The 24669-nt window shown below is 44.1% G+C and overlaps 2 protein-coding genes across 3 annotated transcripts in view; both read right to left on the bottom strand.

Annotated features, from left to right (window-relative positions):
* Positions 1-320: 320 nt before the first annotated feature.
* On the bottom strand, positions 321-15261 carry pdpr (pyruvate dehydrogenase phosphatase regulatory subunit). 2 transcript variants are annotated; one of them, XM_080843301.1, is made up of 18 exons: positions 15130-15261; positions 13944-14226; positions 13665-13798; positions 13409-13490; positions 12713-12876; positions 12416-12537; positions 12185-12302; positions 11732-11881; positions 10073-10265; positions 9633-9757; positions 9029-9184; positions 8757-8890; positions 8472-8620; positions 7810-7922; positions 7377-7471; positions 7141-7230; positions 6828-7010; positions 321-5256 (listed from the first exon to the last, which is right to left on the bottom strand). In XM_080843301.1, the coding sequence occupies exons 2-18, from the start codon at positions 14213-14215 to the stop codon at positions 4849-4851; spliced, it is 2688 nt and encodes an 895-aa protein (XP_080699427.1). In that variant the 5' UTR covers positions 14216-14226; positions 15130-15261; the 3' UTR covers positions 321-4848. The 2 variants fall into 2 exon arrangements, with proteins under 2 accessions (XP_080699427.1, XP_080699428.1); XM_080843302.1 differs by lacking the exons at positions 11732-11881; positions 12185-12302; positions 12416-12537; ... (3 more) ...; positions 13944-14226; positions 15130-15261 and having other exon boundaries at positions 9981-10109.
* A 283-nt stretch (positions 15262-15544) lies between these two features.
* glg1b (golgi glycoprotein 1b) overlaps positions 15545-24669 on the bottom strand; it is a 43254-nt gene continuing 34129 nt past the window's right edge. Inside the window, exons 20-26 of the mRNA XM_080843300.1 lie at positions 24309-24432; positions 23859-24001; positions 23200-23301; positions 21606-21713; positions 19823-19943; positions 19317-19423; positions 15545-19133 (exon numbers count right to left, since the gene is read on the bottom strand). Of these exons, the coding sequence (XP_080699426.1) occupies positions 18966-19133; positions 19317-19423; positions 19823-19943; positions 21606-21713; positions 23200-23301; positions 23859-24001; positions 24309-24432 (873 nt within the window). The 3' untranslated portion in view covers positions 15545-18965. The remainder of the gene's footprint in view (positions 19134-19316; positions 19424-19822; positions 19944-21605; positions 21714-23199; positions 23302-23858; positions 24002-24308; positions 24433-24669) is intronic.

The raw sequence follows: 24669 nt of genomic DNA, 5'->3' as shown, positions 1-24669 counted from the left end.
TGGCTTGTTTTAACCTAAAGGCTGACTAAAGGTAGCAATAGTGTGTTTAGGATTTGATATAAAAACTTTCAATCATATCATCCAATTCAATCATATTCTTTCAGAAAGACACAAATAGGCTCACCAAAGCTAGTCTCTTGTCATCTTACCTTAGCTGGACAAGAGTCCTGCTGCTTCTTTGCATAGTCTGGCCCCGTGAGCTCGATGCACGGAGACGGCACTGTCTGCAATAGAGGAACAGCACCTTCTGATGGCCACACAGAGAACTACAGCCATTCAGAGAGGCTGGGATTCACCAGTGTTCATTAGGGAGTTTACACTTCAGTATTATTTTTATTTGTAGTAAAACACTAACAGCCAAAAATCAGTACAACATTGTATAAACACAAAGGTGCACAGCAGGAGGACAAAACCTTTTTTTTTTTTTTACAGAATATTTTACAAACAAACAAAACATGCAAATAGTCAAACAAACAAACATGCGCGCACGCACGCACACACACACACACACACACACACACACACACACACACACACACACATAACATTATTCATTACAACATACTACAATACAAAGGAAATGACAACCTTAATCAACGATACTATATGAAATGCAATAGTTTTCCCAACAAGGTTAACATAAGTATAAGCAGAAGACCAGGAGGATGACTATTCATTCTCCATTCTTAACCCCATCAGTGTGAGGCCTACCTTGACTAAATGCAACCCGAAGAGAAACCAACAAATGCTGTGCAACACTAAAAAGTACCACTTCGAAACCTAGCTGTCCTAATTCCAAGGCACAAGTCAATGAATTTAAAGTGCTCTCAAGCTAGCTTCTAATAAGGTCTCAATTTGTAGAGAAATTAATGGAGATTTTTCAAAAGTTGTTATAATGCTTTGTAAGCGGAGTAAGGTGAGAGGCATGAGAACCCCTTATGAGAACTGACACATGCGTGAAATTTGGAGTGTTGCTTTCTGTAAGCATATATGAAAGATGAATGTGCATGATCTTGTGACTTATTCTGCATGGTGTAAAGTAGTTTTTGTTGTCAAAAATTCCAAAATACTTTTCAGATAACAATTAAGTAATTCTAGGGCACAGTGAAGAAAAACCATTTCCTGGTGTTCTGTGCAGTGGATGCATCTTTTTTACGCTCAGGTGATTCATTTCTTTAAATGTATGTACATTCTACGGGCCAAAAAAATGTTAAACAATGCTTAGACATTTTAGAGTGCACTTAAATATTGAGTAACATTCTCACCTCTAAATTAGACAACATAATGGGTACAGGTCTAAAGCAGACTTAGTAGTTTTTAACAACAAAAACTACACATGGCACCTGCAGAAAGGTTCAATACTACCATTACATTCAAGAAACACACACACATACACACACTCTCTCTCTCTCTCTCTCTCTCTCTCTCTATAACAGACTAGAGAGGATGGGAGAATTAGGTAAGACTATATCAACATCAGAGCTGGTGGCAGATCTTATGTTATGCAAATGATGTTAGATTCTTTGTGCAAGGGAGGTATTACCTGATCAAATGGCATTAAGAGAGACAGTTTCCACATTTATAGGCATTGCACTTGTGTTTTAGGTTAGGTGTTTGCCCCTTAAGAGAGCAACTCTTAGCTCTAGCCGACGGCCATGAAACTGCCCCATCACTAATATGGAAGATCCTAATGGTATTGAACAGATTTAAGCTAGATCATTTTATCAAGAACAAATGCAAAATATTCTGATACAACAATAGGGATGATTATGTATAAAAAAAAAGAGAGCCAAACTGGACAGAGGAGTCTGTAGTGCCTTTGGTTTAAGATATACACAGGAACACACAGCTAGCCTGAAACAGCATCAAAAGTGGGCGATGAGTGCGACTAGCATACACATTACCCGCATACTTTATGAGCAGGCATACAACTGCAGTCAGCACACCTACAGAACAAATTCTGCCAACCCATTGGAAGCAGAGGCAGCAACTCCCTACCACAATAGACTACCATCGATGGCTGTTTCACTGTGTTGTACCAGCCTCAGAAGGACAGAATAACCTGTACTCCAATCGGAAGAACTGTGGAGAATCCACAGCACATCAACCCTTGCCTAGCACCTCTCAAAAGGCAGCTCAGTGCTATGATCAACCCTGACAGCCAACTGATCTCCAGGACAACAGTTTAAAGTCTAGAGACTGCAGAGTAAAAACAACATGTCAGCACGTCAAACAATCTCCTCAAATGAACAAGCCCCATCAATCCTCTAAACTCTCTTAAGAACGCAATCTCAGACTTCTTCCGGATACAACGAATGCATCTTCACAGAAGAACAGCTCCCATCAAAAGACATAGACCGCTGAAATGCACAACAATCTTGTGACTGTGTTATGGGCTTAATCACACCTTTAAATACACACTTAATCTCACGGTGCCAGTAATCTGAAGGCACCGTCACACACACAACAACACACATAGCCAATTCCCAGTGACGCATGTCTGCGATTCGAGTTTTGATTGTTCTCACAGACAGACACTGAGGCATTGGTGTGTGTGTGTTTGTGGTGCAGGAGGGGCTTCTTAACGTACTATATATCTGATAAAAAATGTTCTTTCTGATATACAAGTCACAACACAAATAAATACAAGTACTTTGAATCATATATGGTACATGATTTAACCTGTATGAGATTATGTACACAGATTATACAAAAATACATCCCTTTATCTTGTGAAATGCATCTCTAATCATCATTGACAAAGGCTCCCCTCGGCTGAGTTTCCTCAAATAAAGATGGAAACAGACATCACTGATACTATACGCTCTACAAAAACACAGTAGCTCCTTGGACAAGAGGACCATGATAACCACACCCAGGCATAGGCAACAATGACCGATGGGGCATTCCCCTCCTTCCCCCATCTTTTGTGGAAGCACTTCAAAATCAGTTCCCCCAGGACTGATCTGCGCACCAAACACTGACCACACCAGGACAGACTACTGAACCTATGCTTGATAATATGCAACAAATGGAAGAGACAAGCTGGTTGGATTTCCAGCCGCTTCTACAGTCTCCGAGGACAGATGTTTAAACCGAGAGGGAGGGAGGGAGAGACATGAGAATCCTGCTCCTGGTTAACATCTACAGACGACCAATCAATTCAGCAGTGATGGGTGTGTCATCTTCTCATTGGCAAAGGGGTGACAATCTACAAGAGAAAGTGTCTTTTCATTAGCAGAGAAGAAAGAGCTCATCAGTGATCACCACTCTCACTTTCCTTCACGCCAGAGACTGCTGTGCTCACGCCTCTTTGTGTTTGGTTATTCTTTTTGGGCTGTATTCGCTCCCCAAAAAAGCGTGCAGCTCTACACTTCTCAGCCTGCGCATATTCTACCCTTGACCTACAACTGTGATTTGTGTGCCATGAAGGCAGTTACTCACCTCGGCCAAAGTCATTTGGACGCACTTTTCAGCTATGCACTGTTAGTCAAATCCCACTACAAGGCGAAACACCATATTGCGTTTGAAGTTGGCAGCAGGCCTATTTCTATTATGATTATACTTGCACAAATAATGTTACAAAGACTCAATATTTGAGTGTCAAATTTTGGTTTTAAACTACTGAAATAACATTAGCCGTTGTTCCCCCCCCCCCACCCAAAAAGGTAACAACTTACTTTATGTAATATTATGCTACAAGCCCATTAAATAATTAGTTCAATTACAGTAAAATGGAAAAGAGCTCGCCAGGAGAAGACCGCTGAGAGTTTTCTGACTTTGTTTTTGATACACTGCAGCACAGTGCATCTAGTCATTTTGACTTCACCATGAACCATCATGCACTTGTCCAGACCCCTCGACGAACAACTTTCATTTACATTCTCTGCCGGTTTTCAAAATCATCAAAATCATAAGTGCTCTGTCCGTCCATGCATCTCTGTCGTTGTGGTGGCTGGTGTGATGTGGATATCCCAGTCATTGGTGGCATTGGTGGTGGACATTGGATCATGCATTTTGATGCACCTAGTCCTCAACTGCTCCACACCTCCAACATGTCTTTACAAATCGGCCGAGCACACGTGTTGTTTGGGTAATTAACTAGGTTGCTGAGGTTATGTGATACATAGATGCTTTCATTTTTAAAATGTGATGCGTCATCTGTGATGCATCAAATTTGAGTTTATTTATAATACAGCCCTTGCTTTCATTTACAAATTAAAATTTAGCTTGATGTTTCCCATTCCCATTTCCATTGATATTAAATGACATTCCCAAGGTTAATTCTGATGTCCACGTTCCACCTTTTCTTCCAAGTTTTCTTTTCTTTTAAAAAAATCACACCTCTTTTGTGAGTCCACCTTCTTTCTGCAGTAAAGCCATGTGGGTGTGATAACGGCACATGTGGGGGAAAAAGCATAACTGAAATGCACATAACTGGTGCACAAGACTTATGTGCGAATGAGAGAATATGGCCCTTTGTCTCTCAACGTAGTGATTCTTAGTTTGAAAAGGAGAAGTATGAACAGAGAGAGAGAGAAAGAGTTCACCAGTGAACAAGAGGCGTCTGAACAGTAGACGGATTCCATCTGACACCAGGGACAAACGCGTCATCTTGGGTCTTCTGCCAAGCTTCCAGAGAAGGACTGATTGTGCAGCTGCAGAGTACCCGAAGCTTCTAACCCTCTGGAAGATTTATAAACACCAAGGCTGGCAGACCCTCACCCCTCACCTGGCACCAGCAGGAAAGATGGTTGTGGTGGTGATGTAGGGGTGGCATCCTTCTCTCTGACCCCCACCCTAACACACCCCCTGCCCCGTCCTCCTTCCTCCTTATCCACAGCTCTGTCACTTGCCCTGGAAGTTGCTGAGCTCCATGTCATCCTTGCGCCGGCGCTGCTGGGCAAACAGCGAGCTGAAGGGGTAGAGCTTGGCCTTGGCCGGGTACCTCTGGCCGGCGATGTCCACCTCGTAGTCACCGCGGTTGATGAAGTCCGGCGTGATGGCTGTGGGCGCACCGTCGGGGCCTGCGGGCGTGCTGACAAAGCCCAGGCACACGTGGCGCTCCAGCGTGTAGCTGTAGGCACTGCTAGTGGTGACCCCAGCCAACTGGCCGTTGCAGTAGATGGGCTCGCCCCACCAAGGCCACAGGTCCAGCTCTGTGTCATGGTCCTCCAGAACCAGCATGATGAAGCGCCTCGTCACGCCTGCCTGACGCTGCTGAATCAGAGCCTCGCGGCCCACAAAGTCCATGTCCTGCAGGGGGAGGGGAGTGTGGCAGAGTGGAGTGATAAAGACACAGCTCAAACTGACAATAGTTATTTGGCAGGTTAATTAAAGTCCTAAATGAAAAGCAGAAAAAAATACTTACTGAAGGGCACACTAGTGCAAAAATGGCTACAGGACAGTTACTTTGTGGAAAGCTTTACAAGCTCTACTTAGGAATGCCCAGGATGTCAAAGAGTTGGTCAAATTAAGTTAAGTTATTTGTTCTGGGGAAACTGGATAAAAGTGTATATGCAAATGTCAGCAATTGTGTTTTTAAATGGCAAGTGTGACTAGAAAGATAAATACTGCTGCACCCAGACTGACAGCAAGCCCACCCAATCAGATTCTCGGAAATATATATATTTTTTATAATTCAATTTCTTTACATTTAAATTTTCACTAATTACCTTGAATTTGAATTGATTTGTCTCTGGAGTCATTCAAATGATGCATTAATAATCAGTGTTGGGGACTCGTGAACTACATGTAATCAGTTTAACTACATTTTGCAGTAGCTTCCTGGTAGTTCAACTACAATCATATTTGCATAGTGATTCAAGTAGTTAAATTACCTTTTTTATCATTATTTCTGGACAGTAAGTTTCTACAGTTTCTTTACAGTTTATTGAGGACATCTCTGTAGGGATCCGTTCCATGTAGTCAGACACTCATAGTTACATTGCGAGTCTGTCAGTAGTGGAAGAAAGTGAATAACTTTGACAAATATACACCCAAAAGGTAGACGTTCTGTGGTTGTTGTTTATAGAGTTCAAACTCAATACTGGAACAACTAGGATAATTAATTGCCCTTTTTGAACCAAAAAGTTCTATAAAAAACAGGGCACAAGCTAAAAAGATTCCCTTTAACTTCTGCTCACCTTGTGAAACTGGTGACACATTAGCTACAAGTGCTAGTTTGTTATTTTCCCTGTAGCAACAGACATACTTTAGAGATATAATGGGTCTAGTCTATATGAAGACGACATACACAAGTATTTTATCTAACAGAATCAAATCTGGGGTATCTTAAGTATAATTTAACTACCATGGGCGTTATTTTGTTATTTTTCCAACACCCTATTCATTCTCTTATGGGATTTTTTTTTTAATGTTCAAACAAACTGGAACAATAGAAAATGCTTATCTGCAGCATTCAAAATGACGACTGTCACTTGCAGCAAACCCTATTCCTGTCAGTGCACTGACGAGGGTTATGCAACCTTTGTTATAGTAATACTCCATGGCTAGCTAGCCATTCATCGGCCAGTTGTCAATATAACTGAATGTGTGAGCTCCCTCTAGTGGTGCTCTGTAGGTAGGAGAACACGGCTTTGTTATATAGACATCTAAGCTTGTTGAAAAAAGCATGCAGTAATGTCCTTCACTCAGGCCTACCCACCTTCTGCATCTGCCACTGGTTGCATTCATAACACAATAAATTATAATTGCCTAACATCTGTTTCATTCCACCTGAATTTAATGACGCAGCGAGGGGGCAGTACCGTGTGGAGAAAGAGCAGGGCTCTGTTAGATTCAAAAGGCTTGGCAACCTGACCGACCTTGTCAAATTTGACCCTGAACTCGCGGCCGCACTCCAGCGGCGTGGTGAAGGAGTCCAGGTCCTGCCCCCAGAAGGCGAAGAACTTCTCGATGCGCAGGCTACGCAAGGCGTAGTAGCCGGCATTCCGGATGCCATACTTCTGTCCCACAGACATCACCTCATTATACACGTGCAGTGCATACTGCAAGGCAGAGAGGAAAGAGGGGGACAAAAGATGGTGATGTGACGTGATGGTGACAGAACAGCGCAATGGAAAAATAATTACTACTGATGTTTGAATCTAAGCAGGGGCGACGAGGTGGGACACTTACCTCAATGGGTACGTAGAGCATAAAGCCTGGCTCTCCTGTGTGTGTCATACTCATAACCCTGATGCCATTGGCATAACCCACACTCATTTCCTATGGGAGGGACACATACAGATAATTTAGAAAATTACCCCTTCTAAAAAAATGATTTCTTTGAGAGATATAGAACAGCTGTCTGAGAATAACAAAGGACTGATGAATAAGCCCAAGGTCATGATTACAGAGAAGATAGGTCCTACCTTACAGAACAGGGATGGGAAGTGCTCTGGAGTCATGGAGACATACGAGAGTTCAGAGAGCACGTCCATTGCTCGTGGGCCAATCAGATTGAGAGCTGTGATGTGAGAACAAGCAGTGCATTAGTGCTCTTGGCTTAGGCATGAAAATATTTGTATGCATTTCATATGTTGTTTTATATAAATACACACCGAGGGGATTTCTGCTAAAAATAAACTTCTTTTTTTTTTTCCAGAAGGGAAAAAATACAAAACACATTTAATTCCCATTCAGAACACATGAGGATAATAAATTGCCTCCTTTTCAGAGGCCGTGCCAAGTGTCGCCGTATCGGAGATAGCTTGTTGACAGGAGTGTAACATAACCAATGTAAACATTTTCATACTACACCAACATGTATACAGTTTCTTGAGTACAGAATGATCCCCCCCTCACCTGTGTACTTCCAGCTGACATCCTCCAGGTGGAGCTGTGGGTCATTGGGCATGTACTTCTTGATCCAGGACCAGCTGTGGACCTGTTGATCCGTGGGTGAGATGATGAAGAAGCTGTGGACAAAGATACCACAGCTGAGCCTCTGGAGCCTGTCCAATAACCTCTACCCTGCCTCTGCCCTTCGTCACGGATGATATCTGACATTTATACCAGGCTGTTGAGAAGGGTGTTTTTGCGAAGACTAAGCTGTTGACAGGGTATGGTTATATGGGTTAGGAATGTAAGCAGAAAGGCTTTTCCACCAAGGCAAAGAAAAAATTAATGGAAAAAAAGCCCTTTCTAACTGACACTCAACTCTGAGGTAGTATGTGAGTTTCACAAACATGACCAAGCAAATTCACTTCTGCTTTGTGGACCCCAGACTTCTACTAACTTTTCTTAGCTTTAGAAAGTTGCAGAAGTGACTGATCTCTGTGTCCATTATGCACAGGATTGCATAAGCAAAAGACCAAAATAACCAACAAACAGCTAGAAAACATCAATTACTATGTAACATCACAGGTAGATTGACCTTGGACAAGTCTCCCATCTGTGCTCTAATCGCCTAAGTAATTGGCTGAATTGACAGAAAGACACCTGACTCCTTCTTTTTTCTCTCTCACCTGTTCTTCTTGACGCGCACAACACTGCAGTCATTCTCATATCCGCCCCTTTCGTTCAGCATGCCGGTGTGGACGATGTGCCCGACTGGCACGTCCAGGTCGTTGGCACACAGGTGCTGCAGCAGCACCAGCGCCTCATCTCCAGAGGACTAGGGCAGAGATGGTGGGGGGAACCCAAAATCAGAAGACAAACAGGATGCAGGTAATAAAGGATATTCACCCCTTAAAGTCAATGTAAGGGACCTAAGCCTAGAATTATCACCCAGGAGAGGCGGCGCCACTCACCGTGAGCTCAAACTTGGTGAAGGAGGACATGTCGATGACGCACACAGCCTCTTTACAGCACTTCACCTCGGCACCCACTATATCAAACCAGTCAGGCTTGTAGAAGGTCTTACTCTGGTCCAGAGACAGCAGGTCTGAGAGAGAAAGAAACACAGTCCAAAAGAGAAAAGCACAGTAATTAAGCCATAGTGTTGCCAAAGATTAGTCACAGGATGATGAGACTAATTGGTCCCAGAGCCTGTATGCTGAGAATAGAGATGGTGACCCCTCACCCTTCCCTGGAGGGACGAAGTACTTGGCTCTCTCGAAGCCGTGCTTCTCCATCCAGCGGCCCCCCTGGGTGTCCAGCCGGTCGTAAAGGGGGCTGGTGCGCAGCTGTCTGCCGGTCTGGAAGTCCCAGCGCGGAACCTTAAGCTCATACAGTAGGGCTGAAATGGACAGGGACAGGGACACGCACACACGTAAGCACAAATGAAAAGCATTAGGAGAACGGCATAACTGCATCCTGGATAGTCCACCTCATATGACATTTGTGACATAGGTGCGTATCTCTAAAAAAGCCTCTGAATGCGTCAACTCAACTTAACCTTAAGATTTAATTAAGAATCTGAAGTGAAGTAATCTTGGTCTTAATGTACACATTTGTTGCATGGGTAGGTAACTACTGTATGCTGTGCGGCAACTGAAGAGGGGGGGGGGGGGGGGGGGTGGGGGGGGGGGGGCAAATAAGAAGCATTAATTAAAAGTTAGTGCAACACTCCTGCCCAGTTCTATTTAGCAAACTGTTCTGCCTTCCCTGCTTTGCATACATGCATAAATGTCTGTTTGTTAAGGCCGAGTTCTGATGAGGGTGGAGGGCGCTCCTTCAGTACTCACGCGTCACCTCCATGACCCGGTGGCGCAGGAAGGTGCGGCTGCTCTGCAGGTTGCCAAAGCGCTTGATGTCCAGAGGCCAGACGTTAGCTGTGGGGTAGCCATACGTCATCCACTCTGCCAAGTACCTTTGAGGGCAAAGACATGGATGTGGTGAGCTGAGCTTTGACGGTGGAGAACACCTTACTTACTGGTTGCTTTTACTCAAAGTGTTTTTGTTTATTTTTTTTTTTTTTTACTTTTTTCACTCAGTGCTTGTCTTGCCTAATGTAGAAAACACATCTTTGATCAATCTTAGATTTAAAAATCTTGTTACAATCTTGTTGGCAGACACTGTTATGAGCCACTTACCAAGATTTTCACTAGAAATAAGCACAGAATCTTTCAACAGCACGCAGTAAACAAAGCACACAAATCCAGCGGACATGAATTTCTTTGCTTACTTTCCAGCTCCACCAGCGAAGGAGAGGCCGGAGGAGTTCATACCGGCAAGGGCGTAGTAGCCATGCACGCCCGGCGTCTCCCCCATTAGGCAGCGCATGTCTGGGGTGAAGGACTCTGGGCAGTTCACCAGCTGCTGAATCTCACATGACTCGAGCCCCGGCATCCGCCTCAGAAGGGCACTCAGCATTGGCTCTGTGTGGGGAGGGGAAGGTAAGGTCACTGGGGGATAATCTGAACTCGTACTACACTGTTTTGCATTACGTACCTTTTTTCCAATTGCAATCAATGACATGGTTTTGGACACAGCTGCAAACAAAATTAATTAAAGGGTGCACAATTGTATGTGAAAAGCCAGTTGAGCCAGTCTATCTGGCTGGACTTGAAGATGTCACTTTATTGTCCGAGGTGTCAAATGTGTAAGATGGTGTTCCAGAGTGCATTCAACCGAGCATGGGCGTGGGAGTGGTAAAGGCCAACCTCACGGCCACACAGCAAAGAGCATGCACACTGACCCAGCAGGCCTTTTTAACAACACACCTGCCAACGACAATAACTTCCAGCATGTCAGGCTTAGTCTGTCAGTGCAAAACCTGGCCCCATACAGAAGTACACTCACGTTAACACAGCACAACCCAATTTAACGTTTTTGTTTTAGGTCAGATATTTACCATTTACAACATAAAATGTTTTGGCTCTGTAAACAACACACAAAGCTGGAAACACAAAATTGTTTAGATGTAATTCTAGGAGCTGAAATTATGAATCACACTTACAGCCCTTCTGCCTGCACGCACACATACACTAATTCCCTCGCGCCACGTCTAGTAATGGTATGAGAGAGGTTACGGCTATCACAGGCCTGACCCCTTCATTGGGCGACAGGCGCCCAGCCAAGAGATGAAGGCACCAAATCAGCGGCACTCACTACATTTATTCTGAAGCACAGCACAGAGTAGCCCGTTCAAACTAGGATTGGAGGAGCAGTGGAGCGCGCAGCAATACATTTGTGTCTAGGGGCATGCAATCAGAGAGAGGCAATCAGCCTGCATCGATTTTTAATGACACTCCTCTAAGCATTCAGCTTGTGAGAGCAGAATTTCCCACCATGCACCACTCTTTCCTGTTGTTTTATTACATTGGCATACGCTATTTCTTCTTCTGCAGGAGTAGGACAATGGACTCCACTGTACTTCAACAGCTCTTGAGTTCTACCAGCACTCCAGCTGTACTTAGTGTACAAAACACAATGCAGAGGGCTGACCTTTACCTATAAGCAACGATCAGTCTCTCAAAGGGGATAGGTGAAATTACCTCACGATAGGAAAGTGTTGTACACTATAGATAATTTAAATAGGTTAGTGATGATAACATATCACTATTGAATTGTTATTTCGGATATCATTTCAAGATCAAGTCTGGATAAACTTACGTTGGTTTCTTTAAACTTCAATAACTGTTGACTACTTTTTAATGACACTTTACACTTTCAGACCAAATATTTTCAACAACATACACAAAAGTTTCCATATGACACTAGAGCCTGGACACACTCAGAGCACACATGGCATTAAGTCATGTTCATACAGTAGCAACATTTGCAAACCAACAGCTAACCAAAAAAACAGATAGAATGCATTCACCACAAAAATAACACTCACCAAAGTGGTCCCAGTCCTCCAGCATGTTGTGCACATCCAGCTGGTTGCGTCCCTCTGTAAAGATGGGCTTGGGGTTCTTCTCAAAGCCCCCTGAGAGGACACCCCCCTGCCACGCTCGCACATAGATCCTCCCGTCCATGTCCATCACCACTGCAACATGCCACTCGTGTGAGACACTTTATACACCACACAGACTAACACAACAGTCTGGGCAGCTTCATAAGGAATGACTGAACTCATTTTGGCTTTCACACCAAGTGAGCATCTGCAAAGAATTACACTAGTGTCAACATGTTGGAGGCATGTTTTCAGTGAACCAACGGGACAGGGCAAGTAACATGAAGTGAACACAGGGAGGACACAGATCCGATAAACATGGACACGCTTTCAGTCCCATGCATTCCCTGCGGATCTCATGACAGCCCGTGGCAGTATGTGGTGAGGGTTGTTTACCGGGGGTGTTTGGTGCAAGAGGCTTCTCCAGCGGCTTAGTGAGGAGGTAAAAATGCTCGCAGCCATGCAAAGGAACCGACACTTTGGGCTCACTGGCCTGACCAAGCTCATATCCCCACTGCAGAAACAAAAAGGGCACAAAAAATACAAAGGCTTAGTGGCCTGCCGGTATATAAAACAGTGCCACTGTGTTAATGCTGTTAGAGATCCAGGAGGAGTAGTGCTCTTCACCTGTCCTGCACAGTTCACAAAGTACTCGCACTCAATGTGGCCTCTGTCCGTCGCCACCCCAGTCACGTGGCCCTTCTCCATTAAGATATGATTGACATGGGTGCGCTCATGGATTTGCACTCCTTAATTGAGTCATTTGCACACAAGGAAAGGGCACCGGCACACGGCCCAATAGGAAAGACAAACAAAGAAGAAACAGAGAAAGGAAAAATGTTACAGACAAGTTACAATTTAACAAAGACACATCTTGAGTGTTTGCGTCTGTCAGTGTTTAAACCAGAAGTGCTGGTTGCTCACCATGGCTGGCGGCGGCCGTAGCGAGGGCGTGGTTAACATCTGGGGGTGAGACCACGGCGTCTCCGGGTAAGTGGAGTGCCCCAACTAGGTCATGAATGTTAACCAACGGGTGCAGCTTGGCCACTTCTTTGGGTTTGAGGACATTACAGTTGATGCCCATAACCCTGAAGAACAGAAAGGATAAAAGCAGAGTCACTTAGCAATCCTGACCGGTTTACTCAATCATGATCGCTAAAACCACCCCTACTTATACAAGCTTATACAAGTAAGATTGCTGCATTCACATTTTGGGTCCTTTATGGCTCTGTGGCTTAATGTTTATGGCTCTGTTTCACTGTAAACAATTATAAATTGCAGTGCCACTGATTTATGGCCTTTTGAGTGTAACAAAATGCAACAAGCTAAGCTGAATGTGTAAATAGTATTCTTTAAATTACATATTTAACCTTTATATAATATAATATAATATAATATAACGTAATGGCAAGTTTAGAAATATGTTTTCTCTCCGAAACCAGAGACCACTGCTGAAGACCTGTGTCAATGATCAACCCAAGATAAGAAAACCATCAGTTTGTCACGGTTTTATTTCTCTGAGGCCTTTTCAACAGTTCTCCTGAGGGGAAAGGTCTACTACAGAGAAATTCCACAACTGTTTGTAGAACTGGAGCGAGCAGAGAGAGAGAAAGAACTTACTTCAGCCTGGATGCCAGGCGCTTCAGTGAGAGGAAACGGTCCTGATTCTGAGCCAAACACAGAGAGCCAGTCCTCACGAAACCTGAATGCACACACAAACATGCATGCACAGACACAGACACAGACACAGACAAAGACACACATACACGACCACACAGTAAATACAGGATCATCATGACCTCATGCAGTACCAGATACTTCTGTAACTATGATAAATGCAAATGTTAAATGGCAGAGGGCAAAGTGGATAGCCCACCTGTTTTAACTCCTGTTTCTTCCTCCAAACGCTCATACAGGGCACAAGAATAGTCAGCCATTTTGCTTTCTATAAAGAGGGCCTTGGCAACACTGACAATTCCTGCACACATACGAGTGGTGCCTGCCCCCAACCTGTCACAGGGAGACATAACATAAGCCTTATGAACAAATATAGGAGAAACAGGCAAATAACTGTGGTTATTCAAGCTCAGTTTCTGAGCTAATGTACATATCTCTGGCCAAAAACAATCACGTAGAGACATGGTTGGTTCCATACCTTCCTTGCTCAAGAAGAACAATCTCTGTCCATCCTAGTTTAGCCAGGTGATAAGCCACCGAGGTGCCAACTATACCCCCACCACAGATCACCACTCTGGCCTGACTGGGCAAAGGCGTCTGCTGTTGGGAATCCACTCCTGAAGACAAGTTTCGAGGGGTACTCCAGAGGCCCCGGCGAGCAGGCCGCGTCCCCCAGCAGCCAGCATCTGACAGCAGTCGGGGAAACAGAGCCGGGGACAGAGCCCTGGAACTCCGCACGCAGCTGCGCATGGCTGTCCCTTCTGTAAAGAAACAGGGACGTTTGACAGGAAATCAAATACCCTAATTCACCTAATGCAGAAGACATCACTTTCCACCGGTGGGAAGATATCTTGCACACTGGATACACAAACGTAGCGAGCTAGGGTTTATCATGTACTCATTGATAGGTAGGAGATAAAGATAATTAAACTCAACCATCCCAGATGTAAGTTATAGCTACATGTAGCTAACGTTAGCTGGTCAGATAGCAAATTAATACTTAGGGCTAATACGTTATCGCAAGAAGTACCACAACTTCATGAAATATAAGAATAAGAAGCACCTAAAATGCGCATTCTTTCAGACTACACAGTGATTACAAAATAGTGAGCTAACCTAGCTGGCGTTCAAGGCCAGCCTATGCTGGACACTGTTTGACAGCGCCATCTGAGAGCTAGTTATCTGTTACAGGTATTGCAACAGCAAGTGAACCAGTTAAACCAAAATGGTTACCTGCCTGTGGTAAACCAATGTTAAAGACGTCCTAACAAGCTTGAAAGCCAAGTAGAAGACTACGTATGGCATTCTTCTGCCAAAAGAAAAAACAATATCGTTAGCTAGCTACAGCCTACGATATGGAATTAATTTAGCTAGCAAACAAGCTAGCTTCACGTCTGGGTATCCATATCCTGTTTACGTTTTTTTTTTTAACTAGCTCTAGTTAAACGCCAATCTCCTAGGGTTATGTTTTTTGTGTATGGTCATCCGTAACTTCATCAGCAAGGTAAGTTAGCCTGCTAGCAACAACACCCGTGCAACTTGAGCTCACATTAGTCACTTCTGCTATCCTAGCTTGCTAATGCCAACTCCCCAAGGTTAGCCATTCCAAACAACTGACCGCTAGTCTAATCCACAAACAAATGTAATTGCAACGGTCAACTCACCAATCAGAAAGTTCAGCTATAGTCCTCAGTTAAAATAAAGTTAAAACTATTTTGTTGCGCCTGTCTAACTATTGCATGTTCGACTCCTAGACCGTGCAGTCAGACTGTATAAGAACTACAACTTTACGTGCCTATGCGCCTACACCTAGGGGAGGGTCCCGACTACCACCGCCTCCTTTAAGACCTGTACCGCATATTTCCAGGAGATGTCAGTAAAGGTGTTTCAACTGAATTGTCTGGCTTTACAAATACTATGTAATACAGACTACACCCAAATCAATAAAATATATTCACTACATGTTTTATAATTAAATTAAACAAAAAACCAGGATATGAAAATCTGCAGACAATTTTATTAAATTGACAAATTTTCCATCTGTACAGGAAAAATAAAATCAACGGAAAAATGCACAAATTTAAACCTCTTACATCTCAATATTACATGGCATAACTGGAGAACAGAGAATAGTACAGCCATACATTTCCACACAAATAAAAATTACAAAATTGGTTATCTTAATTCTTTTTTGAGGACAGTTCTTTGTACAGAAAAAAAAACTGTGAGGAACTTGGAGTAATCTTGGTAATGCTGTCTGATAAGGGGCTGCTGTAAAGGGATGAGAAGAGCAGTATAACCAAGAATAGTTTCAAGCACTTTGAGACTGCAGTTGCTGTACCGTTCTCCAGACAATCTTGTGGATATTCCAGTAATGTTCTAAATGCATTAATGTAATTTAAAACAACCTTGGGGGCAAATTGATTCGTTCACCAGAGTTCTGTGTGCCTCTGTATGCCTAACCCTAGCAAAATGGATACCTGCTGTATTTTAATAATCTATTTATCTTCCCAAATATTCTGATACCTTAGGGTATCTGGCATGTGTAATTGGTCTTAAGTGACTCAGTATCAACCAATGTCTCTACAATACAGCTTAAGATGTTGGTGACACTACCCTGCAAATGTTTATTACATTTTAATCATCTAATACCTGGTCACATATCAGCACATGAGAATGTATCATTCACAGAGGCAGTTATTTATATACATAAACATACATATATATATACACACACATATATATATATATTTATATATATTAAAAGAAAAAAAGTTAAATCGCATCCTGAATGCCAAGCCATGACATTTCAGGACAATGGAAGATGGCACTCCGGTGCTGACTGCAGCTCAGGCAAGTATTGTGCTGAAAAGGTTGTTTAATCTCTGAAAGAGCAAAAACTAAACATGATTTGAATGTCAGGGTGATTAAAATCCTAGTGACAGCTGTAGATGAAACTTTTTTTTTCTTTTTTTGTTTTAAGTAATAAATTGTGATTCTCTCCCCCCCCCATACATACATCAGTTCATAGAGATCTATATTTGCAATTAACATTCATGATTCTTAAATGATATTGTATTTTTATATAGCATCTGGAAATAATGACTAGAGTCGATCTGCCATTTGGGTGAATTGTAGCATCTCCTTGTTGCACATAATGTCACACTCCCACATAAGTTCCATCAACCCCCCCCCGTCCCATGTCCAGCATCGGCCTGCTTGTATGCAGGATGATGTCCCCAATTTCCAAATAGTCTCTACCTATTTACAAAATCATTATGCTTTGTGTTGAAATGCAATTTTCCCTTAGTACTTTTACAAGAGGCATTATTGTCAGGTCTTAGATCTCTGGATGTTTGAATACATTGAACTGCAAAGGATGTATTTTCTCAGTGGACTTGAGACAATGAGTACAAAATAAAGGAGGGTAAAGGGTGGGGTACATGGGGCTTAATACCATTTCATGCCTTGTATGGGCTGAAAGGTGGTTCTGATGAGCTAAACTGCCACTTTCAATGAGTTGGCACCCTTGTCTTTGATATCCAGGTCTCCTTCAGGGCGCGTTCTCTACTACAAGCCAACGACAGGGGAAGGATGTGTTCTGTATTTATCTGTGGACACCACCACATCCTTGGCAGGGAAGCGCTCCTCTTGAAGCAGACTTACAATACACAAAGCTCTGAGCTCTGGCCTCCTTCCACGACCCCCAGGTGACTGATATAAAAACTTCTCTCTAGCCCGGAGCCCTGCTTGTCAGGCCTCCTCTTTGTTCAGATGAAGCCCACAGGGACATTCCCAGGTGTATACGAGAGAAAAGGCAACAAGAGAAAACATTTTCACATGACAATTTACACATGACACTTCACAAAAGAAGAGAGAAAAAACAAAACAAGAAAACCCAATTAGTTTGTAAACAATAAATAAGGCTATGGCCAAACAAACATACATAGATCACAAAAAATGTGCAATGATTCAGTTAGCAATTGAAAGTACATCTTACTTTTTGAAAAGAAAAGAAAGAAAGAAAGAAAAAAAAAAAATCACACACGCACATACAGTCCAAATTCGCCCTAATATGGTGTGCAGTTGTTTTTCTTTTTGCTCTTTGACAAATGCCTTGGTCCTAAACAACGAATCCAACCCTTACCGAAAGCTTCGCGAACAAGAAGGTAAGCTGACCCCTAATCACCCATATCCAGCCTCCCACTGCCTGTGCCCACTGTCCGAGCCCAGTCCCCCCTTTCCGCAAGCAGGACTGGCAAATCTGGCCCATCACTCCTACACACCTGTGCACAGGCACAGCCTCTAGCAAGCAAACTAGTCAGTCCTTCTGATCACACTCAGAATCCAAGGCAAAGTAAAGCTCCATCGCCCATGCTCTCAGCTTCAGTGGACTCTGCAGTGGTTGTCACGGTGAAGGACAGACCTTTCCTTGGAGTATCACTTCAGGTTTATACAATAGACTTTGCATGAGCAAAATGATGTCCATATAATGAAAAATTTAAAAAAGAGACAGAGAAAGAAACGAAGCATTGGTTCCTTAATTTTGAGTGCACCATGGCTCCATCCATCAGTCTTATGGTAGTACCTTCAGTCTCTCACTTATGAACAGGCAGTCCTGTGGCTATAGAGTGAAAAACATTTGCATGCCACCTCACTCATTGGTGACCAGTAGACATAAGCAAAACTATTTATTAAACTTTAAAAGCACACCTCCAAAAAAAAAAAAAAAAAAACACGGATAGAACTGACCCTCTCTCTTGGGTGAGATGATTCCAAATGAACGGCCTACCCTCGAGGAGCGAAGCGGGCTGTGACATGTCTGAGGATGCACAGAGTTCCATGGTGCATGAAGTCAAACCTGATCCCAGATATCATCTCGTTTCCTCAAGGGAAACCTCACTTACATCTGAAAAATGCGCCTGGCTCAAGAATGCAGCTGGAATAACATAAGAATAAGGCAAGCCAGTTTTCAAAAGAAAACAAAACAAAAAAGTGTTTTGTAATGGCTTGCGTAGCAACAGTCATCCCCTGTCTGTGGGGATTTGAAAACGCATGATGACAACAAAAGCCAAGGCAGAGGTCCAGTGAGGGCCCTTGTGGTGCAGGAGCAGAGGTGCTCTTGGGATACGGCTTCTTGTCCCTAGAGGGGACGGAGGGCGGGGGGGGAGGGGTTGGTGTTGGGGACAGCAGTAGTAGACTGTAGAAAGGAGCAGGACGGAGCTGACCACGCCCCCATGAGGCCGGCGTGACTCCCTGTGGGTCTCCCAAGGTGTCACTTGGAAGGCTGATGCAGGGCAGTGTGTGATGGTGGGGCAGGGGTCTTTGGAGCCATGCCAGGGTTAGAGAAAGAGGGAGCGAGAGGGTGTAGGAGGAAGAGAAAGGGAGTGATTGAGGAGTCTAGGCCTTTAGAGAGAGAGAGAGTGCGTGAGTAAGGGAGGGAGAGACGGAGAGAGTCTGTCATGTATCAGGGTGGCCCCCATGGCACCTCTCTCTCTCTCTACCTGTCCTTCATTTCCTTGACGACGCGCTTGGTAACGCGGCCGCACAGCAGGCCTATAAGGAAAAGCATGCTGACGGACAGGACGATCATTAACAGGATGTAGTTCTTGGAGGGCGACAGCAGCACTTGCCGGGCTAGGTCTGAGAAACCTTCAGCTGGGGCCACCTGAGACAGACAGGAAACAAGGTCATGGGATTAACGTCGCTCTTTACTGTGGTTGTCATGCATTACAGAATACATAGCTGTGATTTCAATGCAAGTGGACAGGGGACACAACATTCTGCTTTATTTTAACCAACCTAAAAACACCTGTATGGAATCTCAAAACCAGGGAAAGTGGACACCTACCCTTGCTGCAAAAGTCCACATGTCAATACGGTCCTGCAGTCTTTTCTTACACTCTGGCTGCAGACGCACACGTTTGTCCTCCAGAGCTTCCAGCAGACAGGACATCTCTGGGGGAGGACGATGCAAAAGATGAAATGAGAGAGTGATTGAGGCAAAAGGGAGAAGCGCTCCCACTAATTGTCAACTGGCACTTCCCCCCCTAACACCAAAACACTGAACCTTGCATCTGGCCCGACTGGACACAGTTTGTAGAGTCAGCAGATACTCAATCATCTAACACAGAATGGAAATCTCAAAATGACAGTCTATAGCAGTGGTACCCAACTGTGGGAGCTGAAGGAGATCCTGTGTCCTGCAGAGCTTACTTACACTGATCAAGCCATATTGTTTCATTCTTAAATACCCCTTGACCAGGTGTGCTACATTGTATATCTACTGTTGTGTCTGCTAGATCTCTAGGAGTAAGGCAGGTGTCACAGGCCTATGGCGTGCTCCCTGTTACTCACGTCTGCCCCGTCCTGGGGGGATGGCTGCACAGTGGTGCTTCAGGTCCAGGGCACAGGCCGTGTGCAGCACCGGGTCCACAAAGATGTCAGCCTTGCTCTCCTTCAGCATGGTCAGGACCTCCTGCACAAAAGAGGAGAGAAGAAGGAGGAGGAGGTGAGTGTTCCCCACATTAAATAAGCCGGCATCACATCCAAAAATTCAGTGTTCATTATGCTCTTCACACAGAAATGTAGCCTGATATTTACGATACAATAATAATAGCTTTCAATTTAAAAACAGGGGATGGGGGTCTGAACTAGGGATGCAACGGTACAGTGTGGCCACGGTTCGGTTTGTATCACGGTTTTTGGGCCACGGTTACGGTTCGGTTTCGATATATCAATATTATCCTGCCGCTAACACGCATTAGGTTATATTTGTCTTTTCTATTTCAAGTCAACAAGGTGCTTCTACTCACACTTGCAGAGACAATGCAAGATGCAATTAAATGTAAAAAGGGCACATATTAAGTAAAATCACAAAATGTATTTTAAACAAGGAACACTATTCTGGCCTTCTGTCAAAAACAGGCAATATTAAATATAGTAAAGTGCAGTATACTGTAAAGTAATGTGAAATGTAAACATTGACATTATTCAATAAACTCAAACAACAAACATTGTCATTCACACACTTAAACCCTAGAAAATACTTAACTGTTATAAATACACCCTTAAAGAACAACAGAACAAACCTTCTCTCTCCTAGTCACTTCGTACAGTTCTGGAATTATTTTGCTGCTGAAATGCGTGCGGGAGGGGATATTAAAACGAGGATCAATGTCAATGGTCTTTATCATGTGACGGAATCCCGTGCCTAAAACTACTGAATAGGGCTGCATGTCTTTCCCTATGAAGACGTCCATTGAGTTGGTTATTGCCTTGTGTTTTTCGGAATTATAAGCATATTGTTGCTGAAATGCTGCAGCAATGGATGGTTGTGTTTTCGGCGACAAACCGTGCTGCCACTTAAGAGTTACAGCCGGGTGATGACGAGGCAAGTGGCTCAACATGTTGGATGTACCTGTGGAGTAGGCGATCGTAGGAAAGCAATGCCTGCACACCGTGCTTTGCTTGCTGACGATCTTTTTCCCTTTGTCATCATACTCCACACTGAACCCAAAATGTTCCCATACAGCTGATTTGTAAGATGACGGTGCCTCTTCAAATTTTCTTTTCTCCGTTTCTGGTTGACTCGCCATGATCGTGCTGCAACAGGGAAAGTTTCGTTTCTCCTCACATGAATCTCCAGCGTCTGCATTCAGAGCGCTGATTGGCTCTTGGGAAAGTCAGTACAATTCTGATTGGTTGTTGCATGGTTGTGGAGCGCAGAACTCATCCCCTGCTGGGTCCCAAGCAGTCATGCTATCGCCCAATACATGCGTGCATTCATTATAGCCACATATTAAATTAAAAGTTTAATGTCACCCATACCGTAATATCGCGGTTCACCTGGGTCAACCGAACCGAACAGGGCGAACCGAACGGTTCGATAAAATACCGAAAACCGTTGCATCCCTAGTCTGAACAATGCAGCATTAGATGGTTTGCTACAGAGACGGACCTCAGACCTCTCCCTCATTGTTACATTACAGTTTGATTAAGACACCTAAAGGTAAATTAGATGAAAACGCTACCATGTTTCTGTTAACAAAGCCAGTTAGTTAAAAAGGCAGCAAATACACACAAGAGCAGGAACATGCGCTGCAGTACAGTCGGGAGAGGCTGTGAGGCAGAGCATTACCTTTTTACACGCCTCCTGTTTGATCTTGAGCAGGTTGCCCTTCAGACACTCCTCCACCTGCCCCGTCTGCTCCTGAGCTGCCGCCTCCTCTGGACACAGCCGCGTGATCTACACACACACACACACACACACACACACACAGGTTAATAAATACAAACAAGACATTGAAAGGTTGTCTACATTTAAGAATTGCACAAAGACAACCCAGTGTGCTATTAATATATCCACATGAAGTTGCAGCACTAGTTCCTAGTCATCTAAGGGAAGAGAAGTTGTGCATTGCACCCCTGTTGTGGTGACTTGCATGATCCGTCACGCACCCTTCTACTGACAAGGTTATCACACACTCCTGCCAGTTTCCCTTACTGGCCCATAAAGCTGGAGCCCCATCATTTACAACTTGATTACCCGACTGAGGGCCAAGGCTCTGGAGCTCCATAAATAGGGCCCCTGTGGACAGGTATGTCCCAATGGAACAGCTCTCTCTTCCCCTCTCTCGCCCAGACCCACTTAATGTAAATGGTATTCAGCTGGAGGTCCTCTACTGGGCCTTATCTACAGTCTGTAATCACGCCCGCCCAGGCTTCTGCCACACACACACACACACACACACACACACACACACACACACACACACACACCCACCCACACCCCTTTTGGGATGCTGGAGGCAGGGAGGAACAGAAAGAGGGAAAGTGAGAGAGGGGTGAAGAAAACAGGAAGTGAAAGATAAGCAAATAAAAAATTGCAATGACAGTAGCAATTACACAGGCAGAGCAAATGTTTATAGGCGAGTTTGAGCACGTGTTTGTGTATGTGAGAGAGTAAGCAAGCAAGGGAAAGGGACAGGAAATAAAAGATGAAAGAGAGATTAGAGGTCATGGGGACTGGATAAGCTGCCAGGTAGGTGTGTGCGTGTGTGTGCATATCTGTGATAAAACGAGCATGAGAGAGACTCAGAGAGATTAATGTGCTGTGGTGAGGATCTGACACCGAACACGAAGCTGTGAACAGAAAGTGTGAAACAGACACACACAGAAAATGAAGCCCCCCCCTCACACCAGATCTGACAGTGACGACTATCGTACTCCAGCCCATAGAGGTTGCAGGTGCACCCTTTTTACAGCTCTGATCTCTGGGTGAGCCCATAGGGCTGCCGAACAAGGGGTAGGCGGATTAGAGGGCTCTTTGATCACTCAGAGTACCCCATCACTGCCCGCCACCCTTCTGGGGAGACATAATGGATTAGCCCATGAGGATGCCTGTGGGACGAGATTCCATTAAAATGACGTTTCAAGCTGTTCTTTATCACTGGGGCAGCAGTCCCTTGGCTAACTCCTTCCCAGCGCTACTCAGTCAACATTATTATTAGAGTGCCAAGTTTATTCGTGTTCCACTCAACAACGCTTCAATAGGCAGAGGTAAGAAGAATGATGGGTTTGTGTTTGCGTGTGTGTGTGGGAGTGTGTGTGAACAAGTAGAAGACAGGAAGAAAAAGAGGTTGGTTGTGTGTGTGTGTCTGTCTGTGTGTTTGTGAGTGTGAGAGTGAATGGATCAATACATCTTGAGGAGTATGTGGGATGTGTGGGCTCACCTCTTCGCTACAGTGCATCTGCAGCTGAGGGTCTAGTCTGTAGTCCAGGGCAGACTCCTGCAGGATCACTCTGATCTGGTCTTCACAGTCAGAAGACAGACGCTGTTCACACACACACACACACAAAATTAGAATATAAAGAGTACCTACGCACATAGCAAATATGTGCTTTTGCATTATATGGGTCTTTCTTTGGTCATTTTGGTCAACACTGTTTTACTTCTTTGTATAAGCTCTCTTATAAAGCACTTTATAAATAAGTGCAATATAAAAATCATCTGTCTGTGCATAGGAACTATACTCTAACTTGCACAGACTTAACCACTTATATTCTGCACTCTCTGTTTGCACTATTCACACACACAAGCACAAGAACACTATCTTTGCACTATCCACACAAGCACAAGAACACTGTCCTCCTGGGCATCTACACTGTCATCTACTGTCACAATGCATATAGTACCATAGGGCCAGACCCATTCTTGTATCTCTAAACTCCCCACTCCTTGTGAACATGTTCTCCCTATGTGTATGTCATTGATGTATGTATGTCTGTGAGTGGTGTAAAAGCTACTGGATGACCTAAATTTCCCTCAGGATTAAAAAGGATCCATCTATCTATCTATCTATCCATCTATCTATCTATCTATGTAACTCACCTGTTCAGCATATTTGAGTTTGAGGCATGAGACGACCTCGCCCTCCAGTTCAGTGTCGTCGCTGGCTTTGCGCAGGATGTCCTGGCAGAATTTGGGGATATCTGCCTTACAGGCCTTCCTAAGCACCGGGTTCAGCCTGTAGTCTGAATAGTGTCATACAAGCAGAGTTTTAAGATTGCATAGCGGGTCACCTTTTCAGCTCAAGGCTTTTCTTGAATTAGTGAATAAAATATTCTATCAGGGACTTCTGTCTGACCAGCAGCTGATACTGCATAATAATTAAGCATGCAATCTAGTTTGATCTAGCTAAACAGCAACTGCATATTTAATGGCTATTACCACATATTTTAGTTGAATCTGTGGGCATTGCCATGGTCATTTCTGCAGTACATTTGAGCATAGGTCACCGGTTAAAAAGCATGTTGACACATTTGGTTTTGGAGTGAGCACCTGTGTTCTGGGTGATCTGTCTCTTGGTGATCATCTGTTTGCACTTGGGGTCCATCAGCTCGCTGTTCTTGTTCTGCTTCAGGCATTGGAGCATGTTCTTGGCATCGGACTCCGTGCAGAAGCGCTGAGACGGCGATATGGGAGGGACGGGACAAAGAGAGTTAAATGACATTATGGCAGAGGACAGGTGATGACAGGGGGTGCCGTATAGCTGATGACCCGTGCTATGCAGTTAGACTATGATGTGAATACTAATGATGCACTGTGACACGGACTTCACTCCTCTCATGCTGCCCAGGTCAATTTACAGTTCAGCTGTAGACGTTAGATCTTTAATATGACGTGTATCTGTCCTCTAAAA

The sequence above is a fragment of the Sprattus sprattus genome, assembly GCF_963457725.1.
Source record: "Sprattus sprattus genome assembly, chromosome: 8".
Lineage (NCBI taxonomy): Eukaryota > Metazoa > Chordata > Actinopteri > Clupeiformes > Clupeidae > Sprattus > Sprattus sprattus.
This window is presented reverse-complemented; position numbering and strand designations above follow the sequence as displayed.